At 45.6% G+C, this 18,221-nt stretch overlaps 1 protein-coding gene and 1 non-coding gene across 4 annotated transcripts in view; one reads left to right on the forward strand and one right to left on the reverse strand.

The window, feature by feature from the left end:
- The window catches only part of Smyd3 (SET and MYND domain containing 3), a 523,810-nt gene that overhangs the window by 102,336 nt on the left and 403,253 nt on the right, over window positions 1–18,221 (reverse strand). For all 3 annotated transcript variants that reach the window (XM_060364774.1, XM_060364775.1, XM_060364776.1), the window contains one exon: window positions 14,485–14,595. In XM_060364774.1, coding sequence (XP_060220757.1) covers window positions 14,485–14,595 — 111 coding nt within the window. The remainder of the gene's footprint in view (window positions 1–14,484; window positions 14,596–18,221) is intronic.
- Window positions 9,810–9,916, forward strand: LOC132646662 (U6 spliceosomal RNA). Its single transcript, XR_009584910.1, has one exon. It is a non-coding gene; the product is annotated as a U6 spliceosomal RNA (small nuclear RNA).

Raw genomic sequence — 18,221 nt, forward strand, 5'->3', positions numbered from 1 at the left:
AGCCCTTCCTTCTACACAAACAGCCTCTCCGTCCATCTATGGCTTGACATGACCACAATAAACCGAAGCTGAACAGATAATTTGGAGGGCTGACTCCAAACCGATTTTTAATGATAGGTGGTCGTGGGCGTCCCCAGCAAAGGGCCATTAGGACTCACAGCCTGGGACTGGGAGAACTTCCGCTGCCGTGACTGTGGAGTAGTCGGGCGGAGCGTGCATGGCCTGATGTTGGGGAGTCTGTCAGAGACCAACAACCAACAGCAGGCTCGGAGATGGTGTGGAGCAGCCTGATTGGCCGCCCAAAGCTATGTAACACACTCTCTCTTCCAGAATAAATGAGTTTGCATCTGCTCGCCCTCAGACTGCAATCACCTGACTCCCAGAGTCCGTGTGGTGACTCTGGCGCCTCTCATTCCCTGTCCTCACCCTCGGGTTGGGCCTTTGGAGGGAGGACCAACAGGTGGTGATACAGTAGATTTGGGGTATGCGTGCTGAGAATGAAAAAGAATGTAATTTAAGGAACTTTCAATGAGATCTCTAAGCCAAACATCTAACAACTGAAAACTAAATAAATAAATGCCTGACAGTACCTCTGGGTCCCATCTCCCATTCCGTCACACATCTGTTCTGCGGCAGAACGAGGGGGTTAATTACTTTTCCATGACATGTATGTGTTTTGTGAGACACCACACTGCACCATTAGATAATGCTCTACTTTCTGTTGACATAAAATACTTAAATTAATAAAAATCTAAACGATACATCATCGCTAGCACAGCATACTTAATGGAAAGACTGGATGGCAGTAGTAGCAATTTTCCCGGGTGAAAATTACTGGGATGAGCTTATGGCATGAGCTCAGTTAATAAAGGGACTTCCACAGGCAGGCTGCTTCTACCCTTTCTAGAGAGGGTGGGTGGTGCTTCTGCATTCCTTGATGTGGTGGTTGAGAACACTATAGAAGCTGAAACTGATAAGCAGTAATTGCCCTAAATGGACACGTTGATGACTTTTCCTCGCTTCACCTGTCTGCTCAATCTTCGAGGTTTGAGGCAGAGCAGGGATATAAGTAATCCTTGAGTTTTGCCATTCTTATGAAAAGCCCTTCTGCCCTGTGTTGAACATACTCTTGGTAACTGGTTAGCAAACTAATGGCATTATGGCAAGCTACAATTTCCAAGCTGTAGTCTGGATTTCCTTTGTGGAGGGAAATCTGAGATAACACCTAAAGTAGGCAATGGAGATGGCACAATCACTCTAATACGCTTGAGCGTCTTGCTGGAGGCATGAACCCACCCAAAAGCAAGGTCTGAAATCCCGGGTGCTCTGTCATTTGTGTCACTTTCTACTTATTAGTACATACACATTTTCTCTGTCCCATTGGTCCTGTTTCTCTTGAGAATCCTGACTGACGCAGTTTGGTACCAGGGAACAGGCTCTTGCCGGCTGTGACAGATCTGACAGTGTTGCTCTGGCAGCCACGGTGGAAGTGTTTGGAACTTTGGTCTGACAGAGCCTTTGAGTGCTCAAAGCTTAACGGGTTGTCCTACAAGAGCTTGGAATATGAGCATACTGAAAGCAAGTCAGCAAGCAGCATTCCTTCACTGTCTCTGTTTTGGTTCCTGGTTCCTGCCTCCAGCCGGTTCTTGCCCCACGTCCTCAGTGATGCTTCTGTAAGATATCCTTTTCTTCCCACGATGCTGATGCTCACAGAGTTCATCACAGCCACAGAAGGCAAACTGAGGCAGGTATGTGGGCCTGACTCTAAGAATGTGGCCCCAACCCTGCAGCAGTGATCCTCCCTGCTAACCGCAGCTTGCTTTTAAGGAGGATTTAGGTAGACCTCCTCTTGTAGGTCTTTAAGAGCAGAGTGGGATGTTCAGGAAGTTCTTGTTGACTGGGTGTCATAAAAAAACAGCAGATAAAGGTGAAAATGTCCACCCCCAGAACAAATGATCTAAACAAGAAACAAACGATTTTATACAATAAAGTTTTGTTTTGTTTTGTTTGTCTCTCCAAAACATCTCATGTCTCCCAGACTTACCCAGCAACACCAACAGATTGTGAAGCTTGGAATAGGAAAACTTTGGGGAGAGGGGATTCTGGACAAATGGTTAAGAGAGGCTTTTCTTAGAAGACATCCACAGAAGAAACAGCAGCCAACCTTAGAAACAAGGCGAAATGAAGCTGTGTGCAGTTTTAGTCATTTTCACGCCTCAGGAAGACAGGAAACGGAGCGAGCCCCTGGGTAAGACTCCTAGTGAGCTCGGACAGTTCCGGTTCCTTCATCTGTCCTCACTCCTACTGTCCACGGTGCTTCTCCGACCACAGCAGCTTTCTCTCACTCTTTTAAAGCAGAGAGTCAGTCGCCTTACAGTCTACAGTATAAAGCTCGTGGAGAACACGGTGCTGGATCTTTAGTGAAGCTCAAAGACGATGCCATGAAATTAGGGAAATTAGTACTCGCCATTTGTACAATTATTTTAATTGACCTTCCTAAATGAAGCTTCTTTGAAAAGAAGATTTAAGTTACAAGATATAAAATTTGGGCGATTCTCATCTTCCGTAGCGGTCACACTCCGGAGCCCTCTACTGTGTCGAACGCAGCATAATTGTTCAGAAATAATTAATGTGCTTTTATCTCAGTTGTCGGAAGCATAATTTATTAATTGGCTGCTATTTTATGTGTTCCAGATTAAAGGGCACAATAAATTAAGAAATTAGCATTAAGAAGGTATTGAGAAAATGCCTAGATTAACTAAGTTCTGAGAAGAACAAGATGCCACCAAGTTAAGAATGAGGGTACTTACTGCCTGGAGGAGTCTAAGGACAAGTTTGGAAAAACCATTTAAGGTTTGTAAGGGCCTTTAGCTGTAGCTTTCCGGTTCTAACAATACAGATAGGAAAGTGTGCTCACTGGCTTGAAGTAATTCCAACTCCCCAATTTACATTTTAAACAAGAGACAGAAAATGCTTCATTATCAGTCATTACAGTCTTTGGGATCTAAGCATGGGCAATGAAAATGCAAAGAAAACAGAAAAGAGGCCATGGAGGTCACGTAGCCTCCTCACTAAAGGGAGTTAGAGCTGCAGGGACACCTGTTTGGACAGCCAGCTCTCAGTGTGATGGGTGAATGTCTCAACCTGTACAGAAACCTCGGAGGCAGCTGGGAAGTGAGTATTTGAAACACACCATTTGCCAAATTCATAGCTGGTAACCAGATGCAATCACGTGATCTTTGGTGCTTAAGGACAACTGCTGACACGGACATGCAAGGAGAGTTCCCCGAAGCCAGTCTGGAAGTGACGTTCTGAGAGTCATTGCAGACCGAAGTCTTCCTTCACCTTTCACCTGTGACTCCACACCCAAGTGCAGCAGCCTGCTTGCCGGGGAGTTCTGCGGCTAGCGGGATGGCTGGAGTGGCTGAACCTGATTGTCCACTCACTCAGTTACGCATGGCCCTAGTCACGTCTCCTCTCCCTACGGTGAAAGTTCCGAACGCGATGTCTCCTGTCTCCCGCAGCTATTCCCATCGAACTGATCCTGCTACAACTTAGCCTGTCTTCTCCGCTTACGAATCGAAGTAAACAGTATGTTCTATCAGTGTGTAGCAAAACCGTCTCTGGCCACCACACCAGCAGATTTGGAGAGAAAATGAAGGATGGGTCCTAGATGCTGTCATCAGGTGAAGCCTCAGAGATACCTTTCAGGCTGGGGTCTGGGAAGACGGCACACACACCTCGTAAGCCACAAGTGTGATTCAGGCACTATGGATCCTCCTGAGCGGTAGTGAGTGCCACCTTCCCCAGCTCCATCCTCCAAAAGAGGCAAGGTCTCCCTCCACAAAGCTGCTTATGTCAGGTAAGCAGCAAGCCCCAAGCTGTGAGGACAATTCATTCCCTTGCCTTGGGCCATGTTATAACAGAGAGACACTAGTGGAAGGCTGTGCAGGGGGAAGTACAAAGTTCTATGACGCTAAGCTGGCTATACGTACTTTAAGGGCATTGGCAAGTATGGCAGACGGAAAGGGTCAGAGTTCAAGTTCACTGCTGAGTTCAGTGCATAGGTAAGGGAGGAAACACACTAAACATTATAAGCTTTCTAATCCCTTTCATTATCCTTCTTTGTAGAATGCATCTTCTTACCTCTGAAATCTGAGATGTCTTACTCATTGTCACCAGAGCGGTCACCTACAGGTTTTAGAGCCCCCTGCTGCCCCCTGCTGCTGTACAGTGAGCTCCCTGGTGACTCAGATGTTACAGCTGTTGTGATCACTAAATCTATGTTTTCAGGAGCTGCGGAGACAACTCATTGAGTAAAGTGCTTCCCATGAAGTCTGAGGACCTGAGCTGAGGTGCCTGGGAAGCAAAAGAAAACAAATGAAGCAGAGAGCGCCTGGAGTCATGGCCAGGCCTAAACAGACCCAGGAGTATGCAGAGAAGCTTGAGGACCATGTGGCTTGGCAGAGAACAAGAGAGCTGGCCTCATACAATGCAGATGGTGAGGACTGGCATTCAAGGGAATCCTTTGACCTCCACACATATGCCATGGCTCAATGCATGACCATGTTCACACATGACCATATTCACACATGACCATATTCACACATGACCATATTCACATATTCTTTTCAACATTTTAGCAGCAGCAGCAGCAGAAGAAGAAGAAGAAGAAGAAGAACAACAACAACAACAACAACAATAACAACAACAACATGATGATACACAGTCTATTTCAGTCTTAGGATCAACAGAATGTATGAACTATAATAAATAAGGAATAAGAAGCAGGGAGGCTTGTCCCATGATGCACGACGATTTCTGTTTTGTTCTGTTTTGTTTGGAGCAAAACCCTCCAAATGTGCACGTGCCAAGCAAGAAAAATGGTTTCTCCCTTCTTTCTTTTCTTTTTTTCCTTTGTATTTTAGGATGGGGTCTATGTGGTCCAGGCTGGCCTTGAGCTCAGCATGTACTGAGGATAGCCTTGAACTTCAGCTCCTCCTGCTTCCACCTCATGAAGGGCGTGTTCTCACCACACCTGGCTAAGGCAAGCAATCCTCACACAGAAAACCTGAAAGAAGCATAGGTCTCAGATGGAGGAAAACCTGAGAAAAGTCCAAGTGTAGATGACAGCTACCCATTCCTTTTGGAGCCTCAGGCAATCTGCTCCTTAGTAGGAGCTCTGCCAGGAGCTGGAGGGAGGACAGGGCAGAGCTGGTAGTGCCGGACGGCAGCAATGTATAGTCAAGGCCTGGGGAAGCAAGCTCTAGATTGCTTCTCAGGAGAATGAGCCAGGCAGGAGGGGAACATGAGAAGAAGAATACGAATGAAGAGTCCACGCAGCCTAACACAGGACCACTGGAATTACACCCACGGCAAATTTCCAGAAAGGAAGAAGAGATTAGTAAAGACTGAAACAGGAAGATTTTGAAAGCTGCCAAAAAGCCTAGGCAAGCAATTCAGATTCTGAGGAGCAAATAACAGGAACCGGGGATGCTGTAGTTCTTGGACCTTCCAAGCAGATCGTTTTAGAAGGATATCAGCCACCACCACTGAGGGTTTTCCATCTCCCAAGCCACACACACATTATCTAAGTGAAAGCAAAACAGGTTGGCCAAGTATTGACAGGTCTCCTACTACAGAAGAGAGAGGGGACAGAGAGAAGAAAGCGTGCCAGGGCTAAGCGGCTGGCGTGCAGCGGGACTGAAAGCCAGAGTGCTCGTAAGCACTACCCACTGTTACCTCTCTGCCAGTGAGCCACCATGCCTCCGGCATCTCTCTGGCCTAATTCTGCGCTCTTTTCTGCATTATCCTAGGGCTTCAAATAGAGATATTGAGGGTATGATGAGGTGACTCGGTGGGTAAAAGCTTTTCCTGAGTAAGCCGGAGGAACTGATCTCTAAAACTCATTATGAGATGGAAGGAGCCAATCAGCTCCTAAATGATGTCTTCCAGCCTCCATCCGTATGCCGTGAAATGCACACCCCATACATCATACACATGCAAGGAACAGAATTTAAAAATGAGTTAAAACACATAATTTGTTGACTCAGGAAACACTACTAGACCAGCAGGATGTGCAAAAGGAAATAAAACCTTGTACTACATAAATGACAGGAGTATAAAGCCCCAAAGTACAGATTTTGAAGAGAAAACACAGGGAAAAAAAAAACCCTTTGCTCTCTTGGATTAGGCAAAGACTTCTTACACAGAACATCAAAGCCTCATCTACACAGGGAGAATGCTGACAGGGCAGACTGCATCCAAACCCAAACTTCTACTCCATAAAGACTGCCAACAGGCTTGAAAAGACAAGGCACAAGTGAGGGAAAACAAATTATATAATGTGCATTTGGTATACAGAACGAAAGACGCTCACAATCCAGCAAGAAAACATCTGTTTTTTTCCAAACAGGCAAAAGATTTGAACAAACAGGTCTTCAAATGAGATAAACATGTGTTCACGATATGATACATTTGAAAGAACAATCATTAGTTTTTAATAACTACAAATTAAATACAACTTCAGGCCACAATGTAGTGTCATCACACATCTACTAGGACAAGTGAAGATAAAGACAAAAATAAAAAATAAAAAAACTGGCAAATCAAGAGCTGACAAGAATGAGTCACAAAGGGAATTCTTGGTCACCGTTGGCGGGAATCAAATGCTGCTGTCACTCAGGAAAACGATCTAGCAAGCTCGAGTTAAACATAGATTGCCATACTCAGCAATGCCAAACCCAAATATTCACCTGCGTGAAATGAAAACTTACATTCATCCTGCGTAGTTGGGCGGAACCGTCAGTTAGTATAACCATAAGGGGAAGCATTGTGGAGGTCTCTCCAAAACTAGAGTAGCAGCAGTGGTTGCTGAATCAGACAAGGTATGGTCAAGACAGTTCCTGTTAATGTGTGGCCCAGAGAAGCTAGGGTTTGGATCTCCTTGGAGCAGAGCAAAAGCCAAGTAGGTGTTTGCAGAAACTGGAAGGCTATAAGATGGCGTTTCTATCACCATGGATTGTGGGGTGACTCTCTTCTTAAACGCAGGGTGGACTCTGGGACCTAGACAAACCACAAGAAGACTCCTACTTAGAGTCTACTTAGGGTCTACTTAGAGAAAAACATCACGGCATCAAACGCTGTGATGCAGGGACAGCACATTCTGCAACAAAGACAAAGGTCACACTAATGGCTTCCCAGGCAAGTGAGGGCCCACGGTCCCTGCTTAGATGTCACAGGCTGCTTTGCAGCAGCCCAGCAGACAGGCATCGGTGTCACAAAGTCAAGAACCCCTTTCCTTGTTAACATGGTGTTAACACGGGCACCAGATGTCCCCACACCCATGCCTGAGAAGCCCGTTCCTCTGCTTATTTAGAGAAGCAAGGCCAGCAAGATATTTTAGTAGGTAAAGGTGTGTGTTGCCAAGACTGAGGATCTGAGTTCGATCCCCTGAACCCATGTGATGAAAGAAAAGATTTCCTCAGCTATCCTCTCACACCCTCCCATGTGTGCCCCTCAAATAAATAAAAATGTAATTAAAAGGTTAGAGAAGGAAGAGGTAGGTTTTTCACTTCCTAAGAAACTCATCCAATGGACACACATACACACAAGCACACACACACACACACACACACACACACACACGCGCGCGCGCGCGCGCGCGCACGCACACATGGTATGTGTGTGGGGAGGTGTACATTCTTCTCTCCTCTGCTAAATCTTTCAAATCTTCCTGAAGATAACATACCTTGGCTGTGATAAAAAACATCAGAAACAGGAAACATATCCTGCTTAGATTGTTAAAACTTGAAATGTAAAACAGTTCAAAACTGTTTGGCCTCACAATCCTGCCACAAGGCAGCTCTGCTCATGATTAACTTAGCAAAATAGGGGAAGGCAACAGGAAAAAAAAAAACATCTTGGTTTACTAATGACTTTTAAGAAATTGTTCACATGTCAAGTGGACTCACGTTACCAGAACAACATTCTCGGACAGAAACGTCTGCTTCCCTTTGAATACACCTTTAACCTAACATTGCTTACCCTCCTGAACAAGCATAGCTTCTTCCTGCTGGCCCCGGCCCCAGTGCCCCAGTCAGGAGGCACAGCCACTGATGCCTGGCACCGTCAGGAAATAATGCTGTACCATCCAGCATGGTACAAACACACCCTCAGCACAACATGGCTGGGGGAGGGGGGACTTGGGTGCAAACTGCTGAAGGGCCCCAACGTTATCAGCTGTGCAACTAAAGCTTTGACTTTTCAGAATGCACACAGTATCTCCGTGGCAAACATTAAGTGCAAGACCTTAGCTGTGAGAAACAACACTTGGGAAGGAGGGCCTGGAGAGTTTGCAGCACTGGTTCTGTCCTAGGAAGATGAAAATGTACTTCTGCCATGGAATAAACCATGAGAGAAATGCCTCTCAGAATGAAGTCATTGCTTATTTTTCTTTTTTCTTTAAGATATAATTTTAAATTGTGTCAATCGGTCGCGTTGAGGAATGTTATAAAAACCAGGTATTTCGGTGGCCATGGAGTCTGACAAGAATTCTGCCTCAGTGTGAGGACAACTGTGACATGGCTGAGGGACACATGTGTGCTCAATCCTATGACTTCTGTGGATTCTGAAACTGCTATTAGCTTTGGGAAGTTCAGAGCGAATCTGTGATTTATCTAGGCCATTATGAAAGAGATCACTGGGCCTGTGTTCTGGGGACTAGCCCGTCTTATCTTTTGTCTTGTGTCATTTATCTCTCAAATAAATATAAAAATGCATGCCTGTTGCATGACATACACAGGTGTTCAAGTGTGTAAACACGTGCTTAGTGTATACACACATGTATGTGAACAGAGTGTTTTGGGTGGAGAAAGGAACTTGGTATTTGCAAAAGAAAGAAGGGAAGTAAATGCCCAGCTCGTGGGGGCATGACATTGGAGAACACAAGATACCAAGCTACACGCTGGAAGTTTATAATGAGCACTAACCCGGAGCGAGGCAAAGACAATGAAACAGGGTGTGTGAGAAAGCATACTCCAAGACAGGGTGTGGTGTGGGTGAGAAGACGGGGCCAGAACGGGCAGGAGTTACTTCATAATCCGCTATGAATAAGAGCTTTGAACAGACTGATAGACATGGCGGCTTCTTTTCCTTTTAATAAGTTATATTTGTGTGTGTGGAATATGTGCGTGGTGTGTTTGTATGTGTGGTATGTCCATGTATATGTGGTCTGTGTGGTGCATGTGTGTGTGAGTGTGGTGTGTGTGTTTGTGTATGTGGTGTGTGTATGTGTACTGGGTATGTGTGCAGTATGTGTTTGTGTGGTTTGTGTGTATGTGGTGTATACAAATGTGTACACAGGTGCACATGCCTACCTATGCACACAGAAAGCCGGGGTATGACACTGGGTGCCTGCCTCTGTTGCATTCTGCCTTATCCCCTTGACACAAAGTTGCTCACTGAACTTGAGGCTTGCTGTGCAGCTGGACTGGCTGTCCAGCAAGATCGCTGTCTCTGCCCTCAACTCTGGGGTTATAGGCATTCATGGCTGTGCCTAGCATTTTTGTGGGTGTGGGGGATTCAAACTCGGAGCCTTATGCTTACCTGGCAAGCTCTCTTACCCCCCTGAGCAATCTCCACAGCCCCGAGCTGTAGTGTTTTAATAGAAGAATTAAATGCAGTTGGCTGCAGGAAAGAAAAAGTGACAGGACAAGAAAACACAGATTGTTTTCTTCATCCATTCAAAGCGTGTCACCTAGGGGAGCATGCTATGTACCCATCACAAACGTATAAAAACCATCAATCCTGTGCTTGCTTCAGCAGCACATATACTAAAATTGGAACGATACAGGGAAGATTATCTTGGCTCCTACACAAGGATGACACACAAATTCGTTAAGCATTCCATATTGGGGGGGGGGAGGTAGAGCACAGGAGTCTTATGGAAGAAGGAGAGTGATAGGAGAACATGGAGGGGACAGGAGTCCCAGAAGGAGACCAACAAAGCCTAAAAATCTAAGCCCAGGGGGTCGTGCAGAGACTGATGCACCAACCAAGGACCATGCATGGAGAGGACCTAGACCCCCACCTCAGATGTAGCCGATTGGCAGCTCAGTCTCCATGTGGGTTCCCTGGTAAGGAGAGTAGGGGCTGTCTCTGTCATGAACTTGGTTGCTGCTCCTTGATCCACTTGCCCCTGGTGATGTGGCCTTACCAGGCCACAGAGGAAGAGGATTCAGGCAATCCTGTTGAGGACTGATACACTATGGGCAGATGGTGGAGGAGGAGAACTCCCCCCTTCAGTGGAATAGGGGAAGGAGACGGGGGTGGGGGGAAGATGGGAAAAGGATGGGATGGGGAGGAATTGAGGGAGGGGGCTTCAATTGGGTTATATAATGAATAAATTGTGAAAAAAATTAAAATAAAAAAAAGAAAGAAAACCATCAATTCCATTTGGCCTGTTCTGCTTGTGTTGTCTTGGACTCTGACCTGGGCAAAGACATAAGAGATCCCTAAGCATTTCAAAGTCTCCCTTAGGTGGTCAGTTTTATTTCTTCCAGATATTAAGCTGATGCTGATTAAAGAGGCAATTCTACACGTGGATACTGTACTTGCCGGCAGTAGGGAGGGCTTCTGCCTTCCTGAAACAGGAAACCACCAAACTCCAGCAGCTTGCAGACGTACGTACCAGCTAAATGCTGCCTGATGCAGAGAGCTGAGACAATGGGCTTCCCAGGTTCCAAGAAAAACACGCCATCAAGGACTGACACACAATTAAGTTTGACTGTGCTGGGATTTTGAATTTCTAACCTTTGGGGAATGTGCTAAGTAGAATTTGCCTGTAGATATGTTTTCCCCCTCAGCAAATTAACACTGTGGAGACTTGAGAAAGGGCATGTGTATCACTACGCAGAACAAAGTTCTCAGGCAAATAGGAATTTGAAAAAATAACCAGGTTTATGCATCTCTATAAGCACATACCCTCCCTACCTCTACATGGAAACATTTCATAGAAACATGGAACAATAGAGCTGGAAGAGGCCTTAAGGCCACGTAGTCCATGTCCCTCATAATAGAAACAGAAGGACCCCAGAGAGGGGAAATAGCTCTCCCATGACCACTCAATTTGTCCCATACAGAATGGACTATAATGGCACAGCACAAGCATGTACCTTTTGGATTCCACTCCGTGGCCTATGTCTAACAGGGTATTCAAGACAGGTGATGTTTGTTAGTCGGCTTGACAGGCCACAGGATAACCAACATTTCATCCGTGGACTGGGTAAAGGGGGGTTCTCTCCCTGCTGTGAGTGGACCTCATCCAAGCAGTGGGAGGCCTGCGTATGATAACGAGGCTGGCTTTCCCTCAGCCAAGAGGGAAGCGCTCTCCACTTACGGCTTTAACCAGGACATCAACCATTCCTAACCTTGGCTTCAGACTGACATACTGACTCTTGGTCTTGAGCCTATAAACTTCTGGTCTGGAATTCATGGCTGTGGCTCTGCCAGGTCTCCAGCTGGCCTACTGCAGATCGTGGTATTTGTAAACTTGTAGAATTTTGAGAGCTGGTTCTAATCAACTGGCACAGGACTATGAGCTCCATGATATTATGATGGAGCTAAAAAGGCCCTGTTGCATAGTGATGCCATGGACATGGTAGGACTATGGCACAGCATGTTACCAGTATGAAGCCAAGTATAATGTAAGATGGTCAATAAGTGATGATGTTAGTAGGATGTTACTGGTGTCTTATGCTGTACTTTGAGATTTTAGAGCACACTGATGAAAATGAGCTCACCGCAGTAAGGATATTGTGTTCTTACACACTCGATGACAAAATCATCTAATGATATTCCTCAGAATGTAGCCCACCGTGAAGTGACATATGACAACACACACACACACACACACACACACACACACAGTTTCTCTAATAAACTTTTAGTTCAACAGGATAAGAGGATGAAAAATTATCTGAACAGGATGCAGATATTATGGATTGGTTATCCAAAGCCATTCATACTCCTCTTCTCCAAGAGTGAAAAGCTGAGATATAATGCTCCAGCCTCTTTGAAAGCTACAGGTGGCCACATGACACATCTCTTAACAATGAAATGTAAGTCCACATCCGTAAGTGGGCCCACCTTGCCTCCTGGCCTCTACAACCCCTTCTCTTCCCTGTCTGGAGCTTGAACACAACGAATAGGTACAGGGGACAGCAGCCATCTTGGGAACATGAGGACAAAAACCATATGCTAGGGAGTGAGAAGTTCTACAGAAGGAGTAGAAATGAGTTGGGAGCTGTCTTAGTTACTGTTCCATTGCTGGGATGAAACACCATGACCAAGGCAATTTATAAAAGGGGGCATTTAGTTGGGTGCTTGATTACAGTGTCAGAGGGTTAGTCAGAGCGTCATGGTGGAGCACATGGTGGCAGGAAGGCATGCCATTGGAGCAGTAGATAAGAGGTCACATCTGATGTGCAAGGTACAGGCAGAGAGCAAGACACTGGGCCTTCCAGGAATTCTTGAATGAATGAATGTGTTGCACTTAAGATCAGTTTGTGTTCACCCTTGCTTTATTATGACTATCATGGTTAGGAAACTATCTGGCCACAAATAAGGATAGACGATACTGCTTTTGATATTGAGGTCTGTTAGAAGTACTCTGATCTTAAGTGCAACACATTCATTCATTCAAGAATTCCTTTTATTTAGAAATATTTTTAAACTGTATTCATTCGTTTATTGTGTGTGGAGGGGTACACACAATAAAGGTCAGAGGACAGCTTGTGTTTGTTCTCTCCTACCACGTCAATCTTGAGGATAAAACTCAAATTGTTGGGCTTGGCAGCAGGTATCTTTACCCTGAGTCATCTTGCTGGCCCTACTCAAGAAGATTTCAAAGGCCCATCCTTGAGAAATATAGATGAATTAAACCTTCCAACTAAGGGCTGTAGGGAAACCAGCTGGGTTCTACCCCAGATCATAGTCTGCAAGAGGTGGGGTGGCGCGAGGGGGGCCCCTGTGACTTCTGGCGCAACACCAGAGTAGATCGAATCTTGATCTACCAACTTTTCCTATTTAATTCTTCGTTCTTTCTTTTCTTTGAGAAAGGGATGTCGCTGTGTAGCCCTGGCTGACTTAGAACACACTTTGTAGACCACGCTGTTCTTGAACTCACAGAGAGCCACCTGCCTCTGCCTCCTGAGTTCTGGGATTAAAGGTGTATGCCACCATGGACTCTTGGATTAGTGGCATGTGACACCACTGCAGTTCTTAAAGTTCCTCTTAATGCAACATTGTTGCCACTGGGTGGGGAGGGGGGAGAGCCCTCCCATCCCCAAGCTCCCAGAATAAAGACTCATGAGACTCAAAATAATTTTACAAATACCTAGGCCGTATAGCCAGGCTCTGACTAGCTCATAACTTAAAACAACCCATTTTACTAATCTACATTTTGCCATGTGGCTGGTTACCTTGGCTCAGGTACCATCTGTTCATCCTCCTCACATCTTGCTGGCTGACCCTCCTGTTCCTGGCTCTATCCTACAATCTTTTCTGCCTGCCATCAGATTTATTATTGACATGTGATGCTTCCATACAGACACAAGAGATTCCTACTACACAAAACCAATATCTGCTTTTTCTAGTATTCAGATGGGCTCATGACCCATTCTCTAGAAGTAAGAGCAATCATCTCTCCCCACTGTTAGTGATGAGAGAAACCACAGGTGGCCCCAGGATAGGGCAAAAATAACTTGGTTGAGCTAACAAATTTGAATGGGAGACCTGGTTCTGTCAGTTTTTTCTCTAGATCATCCTAGAAGCGTACCCTGAACATGTCTGAGTTTGGCTTCCCAATTTATTTATAAATATTGGCATTAAATGAGATAATGATAATAAAAGACATCTAACACTGTACATCGACTGAAGTGAGATTCCATCAGATAACTGGATTGTGTGCAAACTAAAGTAAACAGGTTCAAAATGAGGATGTATATGAGTAATTGGAGAGCAGTTCATTATCTTTACGGCATTTCTTTTGGCTCTTCTTCCTTCCTCGGAGAGTAAGAACTGTGAGATAAGTGAGCTCCATCTGACAGAGTGCTGCAGAAGAGAGCCCTATGGAATGAACTCAGAGGAACTAAAGACAAAATACTACTTGGTGTGTTTATTGCTGAGCAGTAACTGTTATCAATCATAACAATTCAGGCCTCTTAATGTAGGCTCTAATGGCCCTCTGGCCTGTCATATCCTTTTAATTACATGTTTAATGTCATGTCATCAACACCTATATTCCCATGATACTCTAAGCTCCATAGATCTTAAATCTCGTCTTTGCAGGAGACAAAGGTCCCAGGAAATAAAGAGTGCAGCTCTGCTCTACTTACGAATGCACTTCAGACCAACAGCGGAGCTCCCCAAAAGGCCTTTCAGACACCACCACGGAACATGTCAATCTGCTTTCACGCCACCTACCTTGTCCTGCGTTTGGCATCGGATGCAGTCACATTCAAAGCAGTACTGGTCCCTCAGCTGCTTCCGGCGTTCCTCACTGGTCATCAGCATGTCCAGGTAGCAGATGGTGAGCTGTGGGGACCGAAAGGGAAAGGCTTATGTGGCTGGTGTGCTCATTTTCTTCTATCGTTATCACAGCTAATTCTTGGAGTCAGACACCAACAGGTGCAGGAGGGAAGGCGCCCCCTACAGCTCCTACCCAAATGATTAAAATGCATTTTTTTTCCTGCCTCAGTGTAAGCACACAGGTATTACACACTTAAAGAACTATGTTTATAACCTTGACACACTTTGTATGTATGTTATCTTTGTTTTTCCCCCTTTCATTAAATAGTAAAATATCAGGAGTTATTTCATATTTGGTATCATCAAGCTTTGGTTATAAATTCCATGATAATTGGAGAAGTTCACTCTGGACATCAAATGATTGACAGATGATGTAGACAGATTGGTTGATTTTATAGCTGTCTCCTGGAATTGAGGGTCATCTATATTTGACAGTTTTGAAATTGGGACCTATTGGTCACTTGTTACATAGTTTTTTTTTTAATGGATAGTTTATTGTTTAAAATTTTAATTATTTAATTTTAATTCAATTATTTAAAATTTTTAAATTATTATTATTTATTACCATTTATTCACTTTGTATCTTGGCTGTAGCTCTCTCCTGGACTCACCTTCCCTCTTTGTTTCTTCCCTATGCCCCTACCTTAGTCCATTGATAGAGAAGCAGATGCTGAGACTCAGCCAAACTTTGGGCAGAGTGCAGGGAATCTTATGAAAGAAGGGGGAGATAGAAAGACTGGAGGAGACAGGAGCTCCACAAAGAGACCAACAGAGCCAAAAATTCTGGGCCCAGGGGTCCTTCAGAGACTGATGAATCAACCAAGGACCATGCATGGAGAAGACCTAGACTCCCTGCTCAGATGTAACCCATGAGCAGCTCAGTCTCCACGGGGGTTCCCTCGTAAGGGGAGCAGGGCAGTCATTGGCATGAACTAGATTGCCTGCTCTTTGATCACTTTCTCCTGGTGAGGTGGCCTTACTAGGCCACAGAGAAAGAGGATCCAGACAGTCCTAATGTTACATAGTTTTTGTTTTGTTTTTTTTTTTTTAAGTGAAATGATTTTCAAAGAGGGGAGGGTGTAGCGTCAGGAAGGCTTTCTGAGGTGGATTTTCTTGGTCCTTTGAAGCACAGTAACTCAGGCCTGCTTCAGAAGGGGGAAAGTCAAGGTGAAAGGGCAGACTAAAGCTCCAAAGATGTCCAGGAATCCGCTTTGGGTCTCTGGTCTTCAGCTAACATGGCATGGACATAAACACATTTCCACTTGACGGAATCCCCAACACACAAAAACCGAACTCATGACAGCAGTACAGAACTCTTGTCCACTCCCCACAGAGCATCCTTAGTAGGGGAGGGTGAGAAATACTCCTATTTCATGTTGTTCAAACTAAACCCTTGACTCTACCATCCAAATCTACCTGGAAGCTCTGCTGGATCTACATTAAAAATGCATCCAGAACCAACCACTTTCAATCTTCCCCAGTGTTACATCCCAACCCGTCTCACCCCCTTGTCAGGATGGGTTCCCTGCTTCTCTCCCTGGAAGCAATCTCTCTGCATTCTACCTTCCAGCCTTCACCACGACAGACGTCAGACAGGCTTTCTTCAGTTTGAAATACTGCAACAGCGCCCCCTTTTGTCCAAGGAGAGTCAAGATCTTACAGCTCAACCTACGTGTGTGGCCCCCGGGTGGTGTAGGCTCTAGTCGATGATGAAATAGGAAGGGAAACACAAAGTTCCTGTTCAGAAACATGTTTACTATTTTGGTAAGAGCTGTGTGTGTGTGTGTGTGTGTGTGTGTGTGTGTGTGTTTCTAATGATAAAATATTGTTTTGTTTTTGTCTACTGCATTTACATTTTCATTTTTCTAATTTGGTATGAATATTAGTCTGTGATGTCCCAAGTAAAATATGGTTCTTTCATCACTGGGGACAGCTGCCCCCACTCCCTCCCTGGATGCTCCCTTCCCCCTTTCCCTTCATATTCCCACTTCTGGCCTGAGCTCTCCCAGATCCACCAAGGTGGCCTCCCTGGTCCTCTTCAGTTTCAGTCAAATCCCCTGTTCCCAAGGAGGCCTAACTGACTGCCTATTTAAAATGATGGCTGGTTCCCACCACACCCAGGCTCCTCCCTCGCCTTGTCCGGTTCCTTTTAGTCCTGTAATGTATATCAGCTTGTAATGTACTGTATAAATGACTTATCTGCTTTCAAATGCAGAAAGTAATTATGGGGGTGTGAGTGGTGGGGGGAAGGGAACACTGTAAGGAGAAGGAAGGCAGGATTATCTGCTGAGAGGGTTGACAAAACTCCCTAGAGCAAACACGCCATGTGGTTTATCCTATACTGAAAACAAGGCATCACGTGTCTACTAAACATGATTTTACTTGCTTGAAGTCAAGGTAGGGCAAGGAAGGCCTCTGACAGAAAATGACTCCAAGGCGGCCTCCTTAAAGCTCCATGAGGAGGACGAAGTCTGGCCAGCCACTTCCGTCAGACCCTCACGGTCACCAGGATGACAGAGTAGAAGACCCAAGCTGACTCCCTGGCTCATGACAGGGTCTCTGTGTGTTAGGAAGCTAGGGGTGTGGCCTTCCACAAGAGAACTGCCCCAGGGGCACAGACCTTCTGAACATCTTCTGTGAGTGTGGCACTCCTGCAGTAGCAACAGTGAAAACCGGATTGGGATTTGCGTTCAACCTGATTCAAGACTGACTGATGCCCCTTCTCCTGGCAGGGGCACCCTTCTCAGGGTGGTGGTGGAACCAGACACCAGAAGGAGCTGATACAGCCCCCATCACGGTACAGAGTACAAGCATGCCAAGCAGTGGTGGCAACTGGGCTCCTTCGGTCAAGACCCTGATCACTTTCTCATTTCCTCCATCTTCCTCTTGCACTTTGATCTGAAGGCTGGGTCACCTCAAAGGCGAAGGGCTGCGGTACGAGGCCAGTTCGAGTGACTTCAAGGACACCATGCTTCAGGGCGCAAGCAACCAGTTTCTAGGCATGTATTCTGGAACATCTTTACTGCGAGGTTTGGGAGTGTTCACTCACCCTGTACCCTCGGGCTCTCTGGTCCTGGCTCCTTACACAGGTGAAGAGGTAAACTAGCTGGTGACGATGCTCCCTCCAGAATTCATTCCAGGCCCCTGTTTCTCACCCTAGCCCAAAGACCACGAACTGCTAGCCCCCACTATCAGGTCAGGCTGATGGCAGAAGTTCTTGAGTAATTGCTAGCTGCTGTGAAGCCACCAAATCCATGGTGTCTAGTTCCAAAACTGCATAATAAGGGCTAAAACTCATGAGTGGTCATGCCAGGCAGTGAATGGACAACAGGAGTCTAGTTACATCACTTATCCCCAATAAACAGAGCCTCACAGTCTTTCTCAGTAGCCTGTAAGTGCCTCCAGCCCTGACCTCAGCAATGGCTTTCTAACTAGCCTCCTCCCGATGGCTACTGCTACCTTTTACCTTCTAAACTGCTCAGAGAAAGAGACAGAGACAAACAGAGAGAGAAAGAGAAAGAGATGACTTCCTAACACTCACAGCTGATCGCATCGTTCCTCTACATGAAGACTTCAGATAACGTCTCCCTGTCTATGGATGGAGCCACACAAGGCTTTTTTCCTACCTCCCA

Source organism: Meriones unguiculatus, chromosome 11 (genome assembly GCF_030254825.1).
Source record: "Meriones unguiculatus strain TT.TT164.6M chromosome 11, Bangor_MerUng_6.1, whole genome shotgun sequence".
NCBI classification, from domain to species: Eukaryota; Metazoa; Chordata; class Mammalia; order Rodentia; family Muridae; genus Meriones; species Meriones unguiculatus.